Source organism: Delphinus delphis, chromosome 8 (assembly GCF_949987515.2).
Source record: "Delphinus delphis chromosome 8, mDelDel1.2, whole genome shotgun sequence".
Lineage (NCBI taxonomy): Eukaryota > Metazoa > Chordata > Mammalia > Artiodactyla > Delphinidae > Delphinus > Delphinus delphis.
Genome location: NC_082690.1, coordinates 55,233,477 through 55,251,463, shown reverse-complemented (window position 1 = coordinate 55,251,463; position 17,987 = coordinate 55,233,477). Strand labels below are relative to the sequence as shown.

At 38.8% G+C, this 17,987-nt stretch overlaps 1 protein-coding gene across 1 annotated transcript in view; it reads left to right on the top strand.

The window, feature by feature from the left end:
• The window catches only part of AAMDC (adipogenesis associated Mth938 domain containing), a 33,392-nt gene extending 18,686 nt beyond the window's left edge, over positions 1-14,706 (top strand). Inside the window, exons 3-4 of the mRNA XM_060018211.1 lie at positions 12,619-12,714; positions 14,533-14,706. Of these exons, the coding sequence (XP_059874194.1) occupies positions 12,619-12,714; positions 14,533-14,673 (237 nt within the window). The 3' untranslated portion in view covers positions 14,674-14,706. The remainder of the gene's footprint in view (positions 1-12,618; positions 12,715-14,532) is intronic.
• The last annotated feature ends 3,281 nt before the right edge of the window (positions 14,707-17,987 follow it).

Below are 17,987 nucleotides of genomic sequence, written 5' to 3'. Positions count from 1 at the left end.
TAATAATTTTTGGAACCAAGATTTGAACCTGAGTCTTACTATAAAGCCTATACTTTTCTACTATTGCATACTGTCCTCACTCATTTCTATCTTAAAGCAATAACTATCTTATTGGAGAAGAGTTTTCTATGTGGAAACATGCATAGGTCTTTCATTTATATATCCTTTCGTTAGGCTGAAAGGGGACAAGGAGGAAGATATGACAAAAGTGTAAATTTAAAAGAAAGCCAAACCAATTAGCAGGCACCTAAAGAGAACCAAAGGAAATGTGGAAACTTTACCCCACCTATTTAAAAAAATTTTTTTATTGACATGTAGTTGATTTTAGTCCCACCTTTTAATTTTAAACAATATTAAACCTATGAAACAGTTGTATGAATATTACAATAAATAGCCACACACCCTTTCTCAAAATCTTCAAGTTGTTAATACTTTGCCACGTTGGTGTTTTCTCTCTAAACACACACACACACACACACACACACATTTTTCCCCAATCATTTGAGTGTAAATGGCAGATATTTTAGCATTTCTTTCCTAAGAACATAAACATTCTCCTACATAGCCACAATATCATTCTCACAAATAAGGATATGATCCTTGATACAATATTACTATTTAGTATACAGCCTATCTTCCAATTTCCCCCCAAATGCCCTCTATAACTATTGCCGATTTTGTGGGTTTATTTTTATATATAATACAGGCAGTAGGTGTAAAGCATAACATAATTCTCAGAGTCTTGTCCATTTGATCAGACTAAAGGTTCTAGTACTTAGGACGCAAAAGGAAAGATAGATGAGCTGAGCTGTCCCTAACCCTTTCTGCTTTTGTGTGTGTTTGTTTTTGCTTGTGTTTTCCCATTTACCTTCTAAACGTGGTTGACCTGAAAAGCCTATTGAACCTCTCCTGCCCCTTTTTCTATTTTGAAATATTTTGAACCTATATAACAAATTGGAAAAAAATAATAAACACTTGTATACCATCAGCCTAGATTTACCAGTTTTTAATATTCTGGCACATTTACTTTATTTATCTTTCGGTGGCTTTCTCTCTCTCTCTCTCTGAATAACTGTATTTGCTGAATCATTTGGAAGTAAGTACTGACATCATGATACTTAACTCTAAATACTTCAGCCTGTATCTAATAAAACAAAGGCATTCTGCCTTACATAATCATAATGTTACACTCAAGAAATCCAACATTTATATAATATTAAATAGCATCAACTCCATAGTCAAATTATAACAATTGTTCCAATAAAATAATATCTTTTATAGCTGGCTTTCCTTTCCAACCCAAGATCCAGTCAGGTGTCATGCATTGCATTTTGTTGTCGTGTTTCTTTACTCTATCAATAGATAGATTTATTGATTGAAGTACAATTGACCTACAATACTATGCAAGTTTCAGGTGCACAACATAATGATTTGATATTTCTATACATTACAAAATGATTACCACAATAAGTCTAGTTACCATCTGCCATCATACAAAATATTTACACTGTTATTGACTATATTCCCCATGCTGCACATTTCATCCCTGTGACTCATTTCTTTTGTAACGGTTAAGTTTGTACCTCTTAATCTCCCTCACCTATTTCACGCATCTCCCCCACCACCTCCCCTCTGGCAACCACCTGTTTATTCTCTGTTTATGAGTCTAATTTCTGTTTTGTTTTACTTGTTTATTTGTTTTGTTTTTTAGATTTCACATATAAGTGAAATCATACAGTATTTGTCTTCCTCTGTCCGACTTATATCACTTAGCTTAATACCCTCTAAGTACATCCTTGTTGTCGCAAATGGCAAGATTTCATTCTTTTAGTGTTTTCATTTTCTTTGCAAAAATACACAAGTGGAATTGCTGGATTGTCTGGTACTTCTATTTTTAATATTTTGAGGGACCTCCGTACTGTTTTCCATAGTGGCTGCACCAATTTACATTCCCACCAACAGTGCACAAGGGTTCCGTTTTCTCCACATCCTCGACAACACTTGCTATTTGCTATCTTTTTGGTAACAGCCATTCTGACAGATCTGAGGTGATATTGCACTGTGGTTTTTATTTCTATTTCCCTGATGTAGCTACATCAAACTAAAAAGCTTTTGCACAATGAAGGAAACTAACAACAAAATCAAAAGGCTTTGGAAGAAAATATTTGCAAACAATGTATCTAATAAGGGGTTAATATATAAAATATACAAAGAACTCATACAACTCAACACCAACAAACAAATAACCCAATTAATAATTGGACAGAGGTCCTGAATATACATCTTTCCAAAGAAGACGTACATATATCCAACAGACACATGAAAAGATGCTAATAGCTTTCCTCCAAGAAAACACAATAAGATTTCCGTAACATTGACACGTTATGGAAAGCCTCTTAAAGAGGAACAGAATCAGACACTCACTAAGGGTAGAGAGCCTTAGTGGTTTGCCGGGAGGGATTGCAAGAAGCAGAGAGGGAGCTGGTGGCAGGGTGAGGATGCCTCAATAACAGGCTGATGCTTCAAACACAGACCTATGCGCAAGGCTGTAAGTAATCACCCACCAAGGCCTGGATCCACAGGCTGTTGCAGTTATCTTTCATGACTCTGTATGTGACACCCTGGGCCTGCAGTAAAGCACGCAACAGCCAATTGAGTTCCACTGCTCCAGCAACTCTGATGGGCTCCTGCTGTCTGCAGTCTCTGAATCTTCAGAGGATTATGGTTTTGCACTCTTTTATGACCTTTCACTTCATTGAGCAGTGGCCTTGTTTCCTTATACTAGAATGTGAGCTCTTACAGCCTGGGGATCACAGTGCTCCTCAAAGTAGATGCTATTCTTTGGGGGTTTTCTTAATAAATTTATTTATTTTTGGCTGTGTTGGGTCTTCGCTGCTGTGCGCGGGCTTTCTCTAGTTGCGGGGAGCGGGGGCTACTCTTCATTGCAGTGCGTGGGCTTCTCATCGCGGTGGCTTCTCATTGCAGAGCACGGGCTCTAGGCGCATGGGCTTCAGTAGTTGAGGTATGAGGGCTCAGTAGTTGTGGCTCATGGGCTCTAGAGTGCAGGCTCAGTAGTTGTGGCACACGGGCTTAGTTGCTCCACGGCATGTGGGATCTTCCCAGACCAGGGATCGAACCCGTGTCCCCTGCATTGGCAGGCAGATTCTCAACCACTGCGCCAGCAGGGAAGCCCCTATTCTTTGTTAAAGGAAGGAATCATTCAGTATTTCAGATAAATGCATTTACTTAAGGCAGGTGAAGCTCTCCAGCCCTGATTTGTAATTCTGTTAAATATTTACCTTGGTCGTTGTACCAGAAAAAAAAAATGTTAGTTCTTCATACCATAGCTGTTCAGCTCAGGGTGGTTCTAGGATTGATCACAGAGCTGTAGAACTAAAAAAGCATCTAATCCAATCGTTTTATCGATGCATTCTTTAAGAACCAATTATTGTAATCAAATGAAAAAATATCCCCATTTTTGTTTTGCCTTTTAAAAATGTGTAAACCTAGGGACTTCCCTGGTGATCCAGTGGTTAAGAATCTGCCTTCCAATGCAGGGGATGCAGGTTCAAACCCTCGTCGGGGAACTAAGATCTCACATGCCACAGGGCAACTAAGCCTGCACGTGCCACGACTACTGACCCCTCACACCATAACTAGAGAGCCCACACACTGCAACCACTGAGCCCACGCACTCTGGAGCCTGCGCGCCACAATGAAAGATCCCGCATGCCACAACGAAGATCCTGCATGCCGCAACTAAGACCTGATGCAGCCAAATAAACAAATATATATTTTTTTAAATATATAAACCTAAATTACTTTAGAGATAAAGAATCTAATCTCCCCCCAATCTCTTCTGATCTTTGTGGAGAATAGGGAAAGCTGGAGGCAGAGATACTGTTCAGAGCCACCTGGCCACTAGCTCTGCATCCCCTCCCACGATGAGGAAGTCCCGTTGCTGCTGATCAGTTTGGTTCACTCTTTGACGTGCAGGTGTTCTAATTTAGAACACTCTGATATTCCCTTAAGTGTAAGCTCATATAGTCTTAGTGTAAATTCCTTAAGAAGATGCTGATGAAGTTAAGTCAGAACATAAAAAGGTGTTAGTGTGAGAGACTGGCTATGTTATCAGCTCTGGAACACTCACTGAGTGAAGAGTGTCAGCAGTAGTTGTACACCCCACAGGGAATCAAGAGACATGGAGAAAGCCAGAAAAGATGGGCTGCATCTGTTCCTGCTTTGTGTAGCCACCTGGCTTCTGCTAAACTTTGTTTCCTTGGCTAAATAAATCAGGAAGTAGTGAGTAGGTATGTGTGCCTATATGTGGTCTCTTCCTGCTAATCTATAACCTGCCAATACTACAGGGTTATTTTTTAAGCTGTTTATTTTGAAATAATTTCAGACTTACAGAAAAGTTACAGGAATATTAGAATTCCCATTTTTACCCAGACCCAAATGTTAAGATTATCATATTTTCTTTATCATCCTCTTCTCCAATAGACTTTTTTCTGAACTGCTGTATTCTATCCCTTTGCTCCTAAATGCCTGTGTGTATTTCCCCAAAAAACAAGGACATTCTCTTACAACAGTGATGAAAATCAGGAAATTAACATTGATACAATACTATTATCTAATAAACAGACCTTATTAATATTTTGCCAATTGACCTAATACACGTTACATTTATTTGTCATATTAATGGAATCATACAGTATATAGTCTTTTGAGACTTGCTTTTTTCACTCAGCATAATACATTTTAGATTCATCCATATTGTCATAGGTATCAATAATTTGTTCCTTTTTTATTAGTGAATAGTATTCCATTGTTGGATTATAACACAATTTGTTGATGAACATTTGGGTTGTTTCCAGTTTGGTTTACTACACGTAAAGCTGCTACAGATGACTGTAGTTAGTAATGCTATACGATATATATGAAAGTTGTTAAGAGACTAAATCCTAAGAGTTCTCATCACAAGAGAAAAATGATTTTTTCTTTTTTTGTATCTGTGTGAGATGATGGATGTTAACTAAACTTATTGTGGGAATCATTTCATGATATACATAAGTCATATGCTGTACACCTTGAACTTATACGGTGCTGTATGTCAACTATATCTCAATAAAACTGGAAAAAAAAATCTAGAGTAGGATATGCTGCTTCTAAGTTTAGGAAATAAGAGTTAACAACGCCTCCTCCCACCCCCAATAGAAAGCTGCTATGAACGTTCATGTACAGGTTTTTGTGTGAATGTGAGTTTTCATTTCTCTAGGATAAATACCCAGGTATGTGATTGCTGAATTGCGTAAGTACATATTTAAGAAAATGCCAAACTGTTTTCCTGCTAGAACATGAAGAAAGTGATATGCAGTAAGACTGGTGAGGCAGCTGGGAACTTACAGACCATGTTAAGGAGTTTGGCAGTTATTTTAAGGGCAATGAGAAGCCATTGAGTGCTGTTAAGCAGAGGAGTGACTTGAGTGGATTTGTGTTTTGCAAAGATTCCTCTAGCTACAATTTGAAGAATGGTTAATTGGAAAGGGCTAAAGTGGTTTTATGGAGACCAGTTAGAAAGTTACTGCAACAGGCTAAATAAGAAGTAATGACAGCTTAGACCAGGGTAGTGGCAGTGGAGATGGAGAGGAATGGACAGGTCCAAGAGATAATAAGGAAGTAAATTATTATGTCCAATCTTTTGGGGAAAATGTTTAACATTTCAACATTATACTTAATGTTTAGCTAGCTGTAGGTTTTACTTAGATGTCCTCTACCTAAGGAAGGTTCCCTTCTAGTTTAGTTTATTTTTAAAATATTAATAATAATTATTATTTATTTTTATTGAAGTATAATTGACCTACAACACTATGTTAGTTCCAGGTGCACAACATAATGATTTCATGTTTCTATACATTACAAAATGATCACCATGGTAAGTCTAGTTACCATCTGTTACCATACACTATTATTGACTATATCCCCCATGCTGCATATTTCATCCCTGTGACTCATTTGTTTTTTGTTTTTTAATTAATTTATTTATTTATTTTTGGCTGCATTGGGTCTTTGTTGCTGTGCACGGGCTTTCTCTACTTACTGCGAGCAGGGGCTAGTCTTCGTTGAGGTGTGTGGGCTTCTCATTGTGGTGGCTTCTCTTGTTGCGGAGCTTGGGCTCTAGGCACACAGGCTTCAGTAGTTGTGGCACACAGGCTCAGCAGTTGTGGCTCGTGGGCTTTAGAGTGCAGGCTCAATAGTTGTGGTGCACAGGCTTAGTTGCTCTGCGGCATGCGGGATCTTCCTAGACCAGGGCTCGAACCCATATCCCCTGCATTGGCAGGCGTATTCTTAACCACTGTGCCACCAGGGAAGCCCGACTCATTTATTTTGTAACTGTAAGTTTGTACCTCTTAATGTCCCTCACCTATTTCACTCATCTCCCCCACCACCTCCCCTCTGGCAACTATGTGTTTATTCTTTGTATCTATGAGTCTATTTCTGTTTTGTTTTTTAGATTCCACATATAAATGAAATCATACAGTATTTATCTTTCTCTGACTTACTTCACTTAGGATAATACCCTCTAGGTCCATCCATATTGTCACAAATGGCATTATTTATTTCTTATGGCTGAGCAATATTCCATTGTATATATGAACCACATTTTTAAAAAATTTTGTTTATTATTTATTTTTGGCTGCATTGGGTCTTCGTTGCTGCGCGTGGGCTTTCTCTAGTTGCAGCGAGCAGGGGCTACTCTTTGTTGCAGTGTGCGGACTTCTCATTGCAGTGGCTTCTCTTGTTGCGGAGCACAGGCTCTAGGCACACAGGCTTCAGTAGTTGTGGCACGTGGGCTCAGTAGTTGTGGCTCGTGGGCTCTAGAGTACAGGCTCAGTAGTTGTGGCACACGGGCTTAGTTGCTCCATAGCATGTGGGATCTTCCTGGACCAGACCTTGAACCCGTGTCCCCTGCATTGGCAGATGGATTCTTAATCACTGCGCCATCAGGGAAGCCCTGAACTTTTTAAATTAAATTTTATTGGAGTATAGTTGCTTTACAATGTTGTGTGAGTTTCTTGCTCTACAACAAAGTGAATCAGTCATACATATATATATATCTCCACTCTTTTTTGGATTTCCTTTCCATTTAGGTCACCACAAAGCACTGAGTAGAGTTCCCTTTGCTATACAGTAGGTTCTCATTAGCTAGCTATTTTATACATAGTAGTGTATATATGTCAGTCCCAATCTCCCAATTCATCCCACCCTTCTTCCCCCCTTGGCAACCGTAAGTTTGTTCTCTACATCTGTGACTCTATTTCTGCTTTGCAAATAAGTTCATCTCCACCGTTTTTCTAATTTCCACATATAAGCGATACTATACTATATTTGTTTTTCTCTTTTTGACTTACTTCACTCTGTATGACAGTCTCTAGGTCCATCCACGTCTCTGCAAATGGCACTATTTTGTTACTTTTTATGGCTAAGTAATATTCCATTGTGTATATGTACCACATCTTCTTTATCCATTCCTCTGTTGATGGACATTTAGGTTGCTTCCATGCCCTGGCTATGGTAAATACCGCTGCAGTGAACATCGGGGTGCATGCATCCTTTTGAATTATGGTTTTCTCCAGATATATGCCTAGGAGTGGGATTGCTGGGTCATATGGTAGCTCTATTTTTAGTTTTTTAAGGAACCTCCATACTGTTCTCCATAGGGGCAGTACCAATTTACATTCCCACCAGCAGTGTACAAGGGTCCCCTTTTCTCCACACCCTCTCCAGCATTTTTTGTTTGTAGAACTTTTTTTTTTTTTTTCGGTACGCGGGCCTCTCACTGTTGTGGCCTCTCCCGTTGCAGAGCACAGGCTCCGGACATGCAGGCTCAGCGGCCATGGTTCACAGGCCCAGCCGCCCCACGGCATGTGGGATCCTCCCGGACTGGGGAACGAACCCGTGTCCCCTGCATTGGCAGGCAGACCCTCAACCACTGCACCACCAGGGAAGCCCTGTTCATAGAATTTTTGATGATGGCCATTCTGACCGGTGTGAGGTGACACCTCATTGTGGTCTTGATTTGCATTTCTCTAATAATTAGTGATGTTGAGCATTTTTCATGTGTCTGTAGGCCATCTGTATGTCTTCTTTGGAGAAATGTCTATTTAGGTCTTCACCCATTTCTTGATTGGATTGGTTTTTTTCTATATTGAGCTGCATGAGCTGTTTGTATATTTTGGAGATTAATCCCTTGTCAGTTGCTTCATTTGCAAATATTTTCTTCGATTCTGAGGACTGTCTTTTCATTTTGTTTATGGTTTCCTTTGCTGCACAAAAGCTTTAAGTTTAATTAGATCCCATTTGTTTATTTTTGTTTTTATTTTCATTACTCTAGGAGGTGAATCAAAAAAGATCTTGCTGTTATTTATGTCAAAGAGTGGTGTGCCTATGTTTTCCTCTGAGGGTTTTTATAGTGTCTGGTCCTTAATCCATTTTGAGTTTATTTTTGTGTATGATGCTAGGGAGTGTTCTAATTTCATTTTTTTACATGTAGCTGTCCAGTTTTCCCAGCACCACTTATTGAAGCGACTATCTTTTTTCCATTGTATATTCTTGCCTCCTTTGTCATAGATTAGGTGGCCATAAGTGCGTGTACCACATCTTCTTTATCCATTCATCTCTCGATGGACATTTAGGTTGCTTCCATATCTTGGCTATTCTAGTTTAGTTTTCTGAGAGTTTTCTTTTTTTTAATCATAAATACATGGTGAACTTCATTAAATGCTTTTTCTGCATCATTTGACACAACTGTGTAATTTTTCTTCTTTACTTTGTGGTGAACTACATTGATTTTTAAAATATTGAACCAACCTTGGATTTGCTAATGTTTTGTTGAGGATTTTCATTAAATGTTTAAAATAGAATTCACCACTGAAATCATATGTGTCTAGAATTTTTTCTGTGGAAGGGTTTTAAATTATAAATTCAATTTCTAACATCTATAGGACTATTCAGATTTTCTGCTTCTTGTGTTTTAATAAGTTGTGTCTTTCAAAAAAATCTGTCCATTTCTTCTAAGTTGTCACATTTATTAGTGTAAATTTACTCCCAATTTTTAAAATTATTCTTCTGCTATCTGTATGATCTATAGTAATGTCCCCTTCATTCCTGGTATTTATGAATTGTGTCTTCTCTTTTTTTCCTGATCAGTCTTACAATGGTTTCAATTTTATTAATCTTTTGAAAGAACCAACTTTTGGCCTTGTTGATTTTTCTGTCATTTGTTTCCCATTTCATTGATTTACATACATATATTCATTATTATCTGTCTTCTGCTTGCTTTGAGTATGATTTGCTTCTCTTCTAGCTTTTTAAGGTGGGGGCTTACACCATTGATTTTAGACAATTATTTTTCTATTATAAGTATTTAAAGTGATAAATTTGCCTATAAGCATTATATAGCTGTATTCCACAAATTTTCATGTATTTTTCCTTTACCCTTTAGTTCAAAATACTTTGTTGCTCAATTTCCAATTATTTATGGCTTTTCTAAATATCTTATTGTTATCAACAAATCTATTTTGTCAGATATCATATTCTCTGTTATTTCATTTCTTTGAAATTTACTGAGACTTATGTCAGCATAAGGTCTTAGTGACTGTTCCATGTACACTTGAAAAAACAATGTGTATTCTGCAGTTGTTGGGTGTAGTAACCTATAAATGTCTATTAGGTCAAATTAACTGACAGTGTTGCTAAAAGTTCCCATTTCCTTAATTAGACTCTTTGTCTATGTGTTTTATCATTTACTGAGAGAAGGTTGTTAAAATTTCCAACCATAGAGCTGGATGGACCTAGAGTATGTCATGCAGAGTGAAGTAAGTCAGAAAGAGGAAAACAAATACCATATGCTAACACATATATATGGAATCTAAAAAAACAAAAAAATGGTTCTGAAGAACCTGGGGCAGGACAGGAATAAAGACGCAGACATAGAGAATGGACTTGAGGACGTGGGGAGTGGGAAGGGTAAGCTGGGATGAAGTGAGAGAGTGGCATGGACATATATACACTACCAAATGTGAAACAGATAGCTAGTGGGAAGCAGCCGCATAGCACAGGGAGATGAGCTCGGTGCTTTGTGACCACCTAGATGGGTGGGATAGGAAGGGTGGGAGGCAGATGCAAGAGGGAGGAGATATGGGGATACATGTATATGTATAGCTGATTCACTTTGTTATAAAGCAGAAACTAACACACCATTGTAAAGCAATTATACTCCAATAAAGATGTTAAAAAAAATCCAACTATAGTGGTTTTGTCTCTTTTCTTAGTTCTGTTATTTTTGTTTTTTTTTTTAAATATTTATTTATTTATTTATGGCTGTGTTGGGTCTTAGCTGCAACATGCAGGATCTTTCCTTGCAGTGTGTGGGCTTCTCTCTAGTTGTGGCATGTGGGCTCCTCTCTAATTGTGGCTCCAGAGTGCATGGGCTCTGTAGTTGTGGCACAGGGGCTCTTTAGTTGTGGTACACAGGCTCAGTAGTTGTGGCACGTGGGCTTATTTGCCCTGCCGCATGTGGGATCTTAGTTTCCAGACCAGGGATCAAACCTGCATCCTCTGTATTGGAAGGCATTTTCTTAGCGGCTGGACCACCAGGGAAGTCCCAGATATGTTATTTTTGTTTTCATATATTTTGTAGCTCTTTCACTAAGAGTGTACAGATTTGGGTTGTTATGTTTTTCTTAATGAATTGGTCCTTTAAGTATCATGAGATGAAACTCTTTATCTGTCGTAATACTTCCTATCTTGATATTAATATAACCACACCAGCTTTCTTAGTGTTTGCATTTTATATCTTTCTTTATCCTTTTACTTTCAACTTATGCCTTTATATTTCAAGTATATACCTTGTAAGTAGTGTTTAGTTGGGTCTTGCTTTTTAACTCAGTCTTTGCCTTTCATTAAACTATTTAGTCCACTTAAAGTTAATTACTGCTACAGTTATGTTTAAGTGTTAACATACTGCTATTTGTTTTCTGTTTGTCCTCATGTTTTTTATTCCTGCCTTTTCAGGGGGGTTAATCAAGTATTTTTTAATACTTCAGTCTGTCTCCTTTATTGTTTTTTTAGCTCATGTGTGTGTGTGGGTGACAGGCAATTGCCTTAGGGAAGATTCAGGTTACACCTAAAGTAACAATTATTGTGTGCCTACAGTGGGCCGGGCACTGGGCTTAAGCACAACTCTGTGGTCATTAGGGCTAGTTCTTTCAAGTTTCAACGTTGCTCCCTAGGTTACAGTATTCTAATAAAGTGCATTAAACAAAGGTTAACATGTTTCTGTTCAAATCCCAACTGTGCTACTTAGTAATTGTGTCATCTTGGCTAATGTGTATTTTGTGAGCTTCAGTTTCTTTATCTATAAAACAAGGAGAATGGATGCTTTTGTGCTACTATTAATGCAGATCACATGGAATAATTTCTATAGCTGTATTATGAAAATTGCAACTGTAAACATGTAAGATATTATTATTCCAGGATTTAATAAAAATACTCATATTTGTTCTTCTACCTTTTATAACAAATTTCAATCCTATCTTCTCTAAACCATCAGCTTTTTAGACTGAAAAACCCTTCTTTCTTTGGTACATTTGTTGTTGTCTTGGTATATTCAGCAGCTCTTTCCCTAAACCATGTCTAACGATGATTAGAATGTACCCCTTCTACAACCACTGCATCAAGGCATACTCCTAGTCATACTTCAAGATGCAATTAAAACAGCATGTCTTCCATGACAATTTTCCACTCTTATTCACTCCCCAGTAGTTGGGCTGGTATTTACCAAACTCTAACTCCTGTATCCCCTTTGCTGATGTGGAAGCAGTTTCAGAAGCCACCATCCTTTAACGTTGGATTAATGTTCATTAAACACCTTACCTTAAATATCCCTGGGAGAATCTGGGAAGACTTTACAGTGATAGGTTTTAAAGCATCAAAGTTTTCCTGGAGTTAAGTGGGAAAGGGGCTCAGAAAGAGGAAACGGTATGGAGCTTTCCAAGTTTTGGCATGGTGTGCAGGTGCTTTCTTCTCCCACGTCATCTCTTTCCACTCACTTGTCACTTACACTTCAGTCATATGGAACTAATTGTAGTTCACTAGGTTGCTCTTTCCTCTGAGCCTTAGTTCATGCTATTCCCTGTATTTGGTATGCCTTGTTCCCCTGATTTCCTTTAACCTGGCTAATTCCTGTTTGCCCTTTAGGTCTCAGCTTAAATGTCACGTCCTCTGGGGTGTCTTCCCTGACCCCCTGCCCTGACTCCCCAGGTCTGAATTAGGTGCCCTTTCTGTATGTTCTCACTACACCCTGAACATTACTTCTTTGTAGCACTTGTAAAACTACTGAAATTTCTTTGTAGTCTTCTATATTTTTCACTAGACTTAGAGCTCCATAAGGGCAGTACTGTATCTTCTGCTATTCCCAGGGCCCTAGTGAGGCTTGGCCTAGAGTAAACCTCAGTAAACATTTGTTCGGTGAATGAATGACTCTAACAGGAATGCTGACCGCAAAGAAAGATGAAAAGAGCAGGTAGCTGGTATACTTTCTCTTTCCATGTCCAGCATTCTCCTGGTGTGCAGCCTGCAGATGTGGAGGAAGTTGTCGAGAAGGGTGTGCAGATCCTTGTCATTGGCCGAGGGATGAGTGAGGCCTTGAAGGTAGGTATTGGTGAGCACAGCATTCCTGAGGACTTCTGGTAATCTCCTGGATCTTTACCTTAGAGATATGTCCTTCTTGGAAGTTCATCTCTATATATCATGCACCCTCATTTTGCTGAGCCAGGGGATGGCCCAGGATAAAATAATGGCTGCGCACTATTCTTCCTCATCAGGGTTGGACTCTCCAGTCTCTAATCATAGGCCTGTGCTGTTTCAACTATTTTTCAGAAATTCCTCAATCCTGGAATTTCTCTTAAGCTCTACAGCTATCAATATTTGGCTCTTTAGATTTTTACAGTACTTTCCATTTTTACAGTACTTTTAATTTTTCTTTTCTTGGGCACATTCAAGTTAAGCCTTTTTCCCCTTTCAGAAAAAGAAAGTTTATTTTTATTGTACTTACAGAAATAGTACATGCTTGTTGTAAAAGAGTCAATGCGGAAATGTAGAATTAAAAAGGTGAAAGATTTCCCTTTCCCAGTCGTAACTGCTCCAATGCTCTCTCTATGCATCTGCAAATATATACACACTTACACATACTGATATACATGTTTTTACATAAATAGGATCGCTCTATACATATTGTTCTGTAACTTTTTATTCACTTACATTATTGCATTATGGACAGCCTTTCACATAAGTTTATAGAGATCTACCTCATTCTGTCCTTTATATAGATGTCGTAAAATCCAGTTCCCTACCAATGGAGGTGCCCTTTAGTTATATTTTTTAGTTTAACCTAGTTTTTTCCTCCATTAAAATGATCCCTATCTGTAAGACTACTGTTATTATAAAATTGTTCAAACATATAAAAAAGTAATGTAGGACATTTTAAAAAACATTTCACTCAGAGCTCCTTCTGACAAGGCAGAGTCTAATTAAAATCTATTTAAAATAATATTGAAGGCAAGCCAGAGTTGAGAAAATATCCAATAGCTGCCACTCTTGAGAATCTTTTATATAAATTCGTTTACAAATATTTATTCAGCATCTTCTACGGGGCAGACACTATTCTAGGTACCAGGGACAACAAGCTAAACAAAGCAAACAAGGTTCATGGCCCTCATGGATAATAAAAATGTAGACAATTTCAGATCATAGTAAGTGCTGTGAAGAAAATGGTGACTTATGAGGGGCTGCTCCAAATGGGGTGATCAAGAAAGGCCTTTCTGAGAAGATGTTTGAGCTGCAGTGTACATACATTCATAAAATTTCATCCTCACACCAACCCTTTGATTTTAAGTATTATTGTCCCCGTTTTATAGGGGAGGAAATTGCAGTTGAAAGACTTTCAAAGGTCTCTTTGTTAGTACATAGCAAAGTTAGAATTTAGACTCAGGTTGGACTGACTGAAACATTTAACATTTATCTGGATTTGAATCAGTCAGGTTGGACTGAGTCAAACATTTAACGTTTTACATACTTTAGCTGAATTCATTCTCATACCAACCCTGTAAGCAGGTATTGTTATCCCTATTTACATACATGGAAACAAAGGCTCAGAGAATTTAATTCACTTACCCAAAGTCACAATGCTAGTAAGGACTTAAATTCAAGACTGACTCCAAAATCCATCCTCTTTCCAGTTTCCATATCACCTGAGCTGTCTGCACATGTTTCATGGTACTTCTGTTAACTTCTTAGAAGGCTTTTGACTCCTTGGGACTCACTGCCAAATTCTGGGCTGGTGACACGCTGGGTGATTGAGGAGTGATGGTTGTCACTGTCCAGTTCTGTAGAATATACTTGCCTCATACCAGGAAAAGAAACCCTGGGGGCCCTTCCCCCTGATTTACTCATCTTTTTCCTTCTTCCCAGGTACCCCCATCAACTGTGGAATACCTCAAGAAAAAAGGCATTGATGTGCGGGTCCTCCAGACAGAGAAGGCAGTGAAGGAGTATAATGCCTTGGTTACCCAAGGCATCAGGGTGGGAGGGGTCTTCCATTCCACCTGCTGATGGAGCCTTAAGAGAATAAATCACTAAGCAATGATGCCTGTGACTGTCACTCTTACCTCTGTCCACTCCATCCCCCCAAGCATTTTTGAACAGCTGCCCGTGCCAGGTCTTGTGCTAGGCTTTGGGATGCATGGATGACTTAGGGAAGGTCCTTGTCCTGGGGGGTGGGGGCTGAAAATCAGGGGAGGAGACAGAAGTTTACCAAAGTTTAATATTGTGGCAAATGTTAGGCCAGAAGTAAGCGAAAATAAAGGCAAAAATAAAGAAAGCCTTTTGACTTGAAGTTTGAAAGCCAAAGAAAAGTTTCAGTGCATTAAAATTACATTGCAGTTGATGCTTTGGAATGTTTAGTCATCAATTCAACCAATTTTTATTAAGTACCTTATATGCCAGGCACTGCTATAGGCTCCAGAGAAACAGCAATAAAAGTCTTGTGCTCATGAAGCTTATATTCTAGTGGGCAAAATAAACAAGTAAACAAATACATAATATAAGTAGAATGTTATGAAGAAAAATAAAGCAAGATAAGAAAAAGAGTGATAGGGGCTATTTCAGATATGTGGTCAGGGAAAGTGTCTTTGTGCAATGACATATGAGCAGCCCTGAATGAACTGAGGCAACACTTCAATAACAGTAAAAGGAGCTCTGCCTTGATACTAGGGTTCTAGGCAGGCTGTTCTACTAACTAAACCTGAGCCTTGCCAGACAGTTCTCTCTGCCTCAGATTCCCTCACTATAAAATGATGGGGCTGGACTAAATGCCTTTTAATGGTCCCTACTGGCATGGATAGCCTTTGCTCTATTAAATACCAGGTGGCCTTTGTGAAGCCTTAGAATAGACTGACAGAATTATAATAGTAATCAGCATTACCTTATTTTTCATTTTTCCCCCTCTTTAAAGAGTTATGAGTATCAGCTTTGGTGTCAGATAGCCTTGACTTTGAACTGTGGCTTTCACGGCCACTCACTGGTTGGGCATTTATTTAATCTCTCAGAGTTTCACTGTTCTCATTTGTCAGATAGGGATCATATTAGTACCTGGAGTTATCATAGGTGTTAAGTTGGGTAATTCATAGAAAGTCTTGGCACATTGGCATGTAGTAAGGACTCAATAAACTGAAACCATTGTATCTTTCTCCTAATGGGGCTGCTGTGTAAAGCTAACTGGTTTCATTTTATGGTTCTTAATATATCAGCTTATAATTTCACAGACTCATAGAATGTTGGAGCCCAAAGGAATTATCTACTCTATTCTCTCATTTATTCAGTACTTCTCTTTTATATTCATTTACTGAGAGTCTCTTACTAATATTCTTATGACCAATTATTGCTGGATCCTAGGGGTACAGGAATGATATAGTTCTTGCCCTCAGGAGTTATGTGAGAGAGAAACAAATAAACAAGACAGTAATGATACAGTGTGCTAACATTATACTAGTTACAAGGTCCAGTGGTGGCACAAAGGGTGGACTAACTTATCCTACCAGAATGGGAGGAAAATTAGGGAAGACATCACTAAGGACATAACACAAGTCTTAAAGAACAAGAAGAGGTTCATTTATTCACCAAACATTTGGGAACTCTTTATTTATTAGGTATGGTGTCTATCTATCATGGTCATAACTAAATAAAATTGCTCCACCCCAGCCCCTGTTGAAGCCACAGCCCAGGAAGCTGATTTTTGCTCCACATGATCCTGTTGCCTGACTGGCCCCACTGGGCATCTGACCTCAGGACAGCCAATCCGTAGACTGAACAGCAACTTAAGATGTGGCCTGGCAAGAAAAGATGAGCTAAGCCCATTGGAATGGAAAGTGATCTAATTTCTAAGCTTACCCAGCAAGAAAGTGGCAAAGGCAGGATTAGAACCCAATGCTGTGTCCTGATCTCTTCCTATCACCTTAGGAGGCCTGTGGGAGAGAGATCCTCACAGACCTGAGACTCAGCCTAGAGGTCTGAGAAGGTCTTGCTCAGTGCCCTTTCTACAACCAGGCATTTGTCAGATGACAGGATGTTTCTAGATCTCAGTTCCCTCAGCTCATAAAGCCAGACACTTATATAGCTAGGAAGGATGTTTGATAAAATTTAGACTTTCTCTGGTTGATGCAATAAAAAAAATTTTTTTGTCAAATGTAAGATGAGACAGCTCCAGTGGGTGTTGAATTAGGTGTGGGTGTAATCAATGTTCCTAAGTGAGTTGTCTCTACATTAAACAGAACTTAGTACAAACTTCTTTGAGACCGAAGTACCTGACAGTGAGGTTATTAAACTTTGTATAGAACCTGCTGACAGCCCCTACTTCTGAATCTGTTCTGCATGGTCAGCGCTGGAAATTTGCAGAGCCTGGAGAGAAGCTCTTTTTCCATGACACTATACTTAGTCCCATGTCTTAATCATTAAAACCTTTGATTCAATTTGTAAGTTGCTTGCACAGCCCTCACTCTACCCACACTTAAATTTCTTCTAGCTTGAGCGGTTCCTAAGACAAGCAGTCTGCCAAGTGCTAGGTGTGTACTTTCTCCATAATTCTGTTTGCTGAGGTCAATCATGTCAAAGCCAAATATAAAGTCCTTTCAGAAACCTGACTCTCAGGGCTGGGTTTTGCAGGCATGTCATGGTACAGCTAACCTTGCTCTGGATTCACGGGCTCATTCCTCCTTTCCTTGCCTGCTATGTGCTGGGAGCTATGCTGGGGATACAACACAGACATTCTTACGGTCTAGCTATTCACAGACTGGTTGGAAGAAACAGACATGTAAATATGCAGTAACGATGCAGAAGTTTCAAACTGGCACTAATCTACCTGGAGACAGGTTTTGTTTGTCTCAGAGTAATTTTAACATTTACTTTATTTGGTTACCAAAATTTTTAATGTGGTTATTTTTCACATGAAAATGCAGGTTTCTGACTTCTCTGGAAGAATCAGAAAATCTGACATCACCAGGCCCATACCTATGAACAACTGAGTGGAGCTGAATAGCAACTGTCTTCTTCTGACAGAGAATGTGCTGATTCCTCAAGTCTCTGTTATCTTCTTCCAGGTCACTTGACACCCCCCCCTTTTAAATTTGTACAAGGATTATTATTTTTCATAATTTTGAAAAATACATTCATGAAAATTACCTAGGATGCATTTATTAGATTGACAAAGCCACCTGACCCCTTTTTTTCCCCTGCCTACCTGCTTCAGGGGTTGGCATTTGTGAACATGCAATAAATACCACGCTTGAAGAATGTATAGGAGGCTGTGCAATGCACCAAGCCCACAGGAGACACAGATAGGTTGCAGAATGAGGCTCAGTCCTGAAGAATGA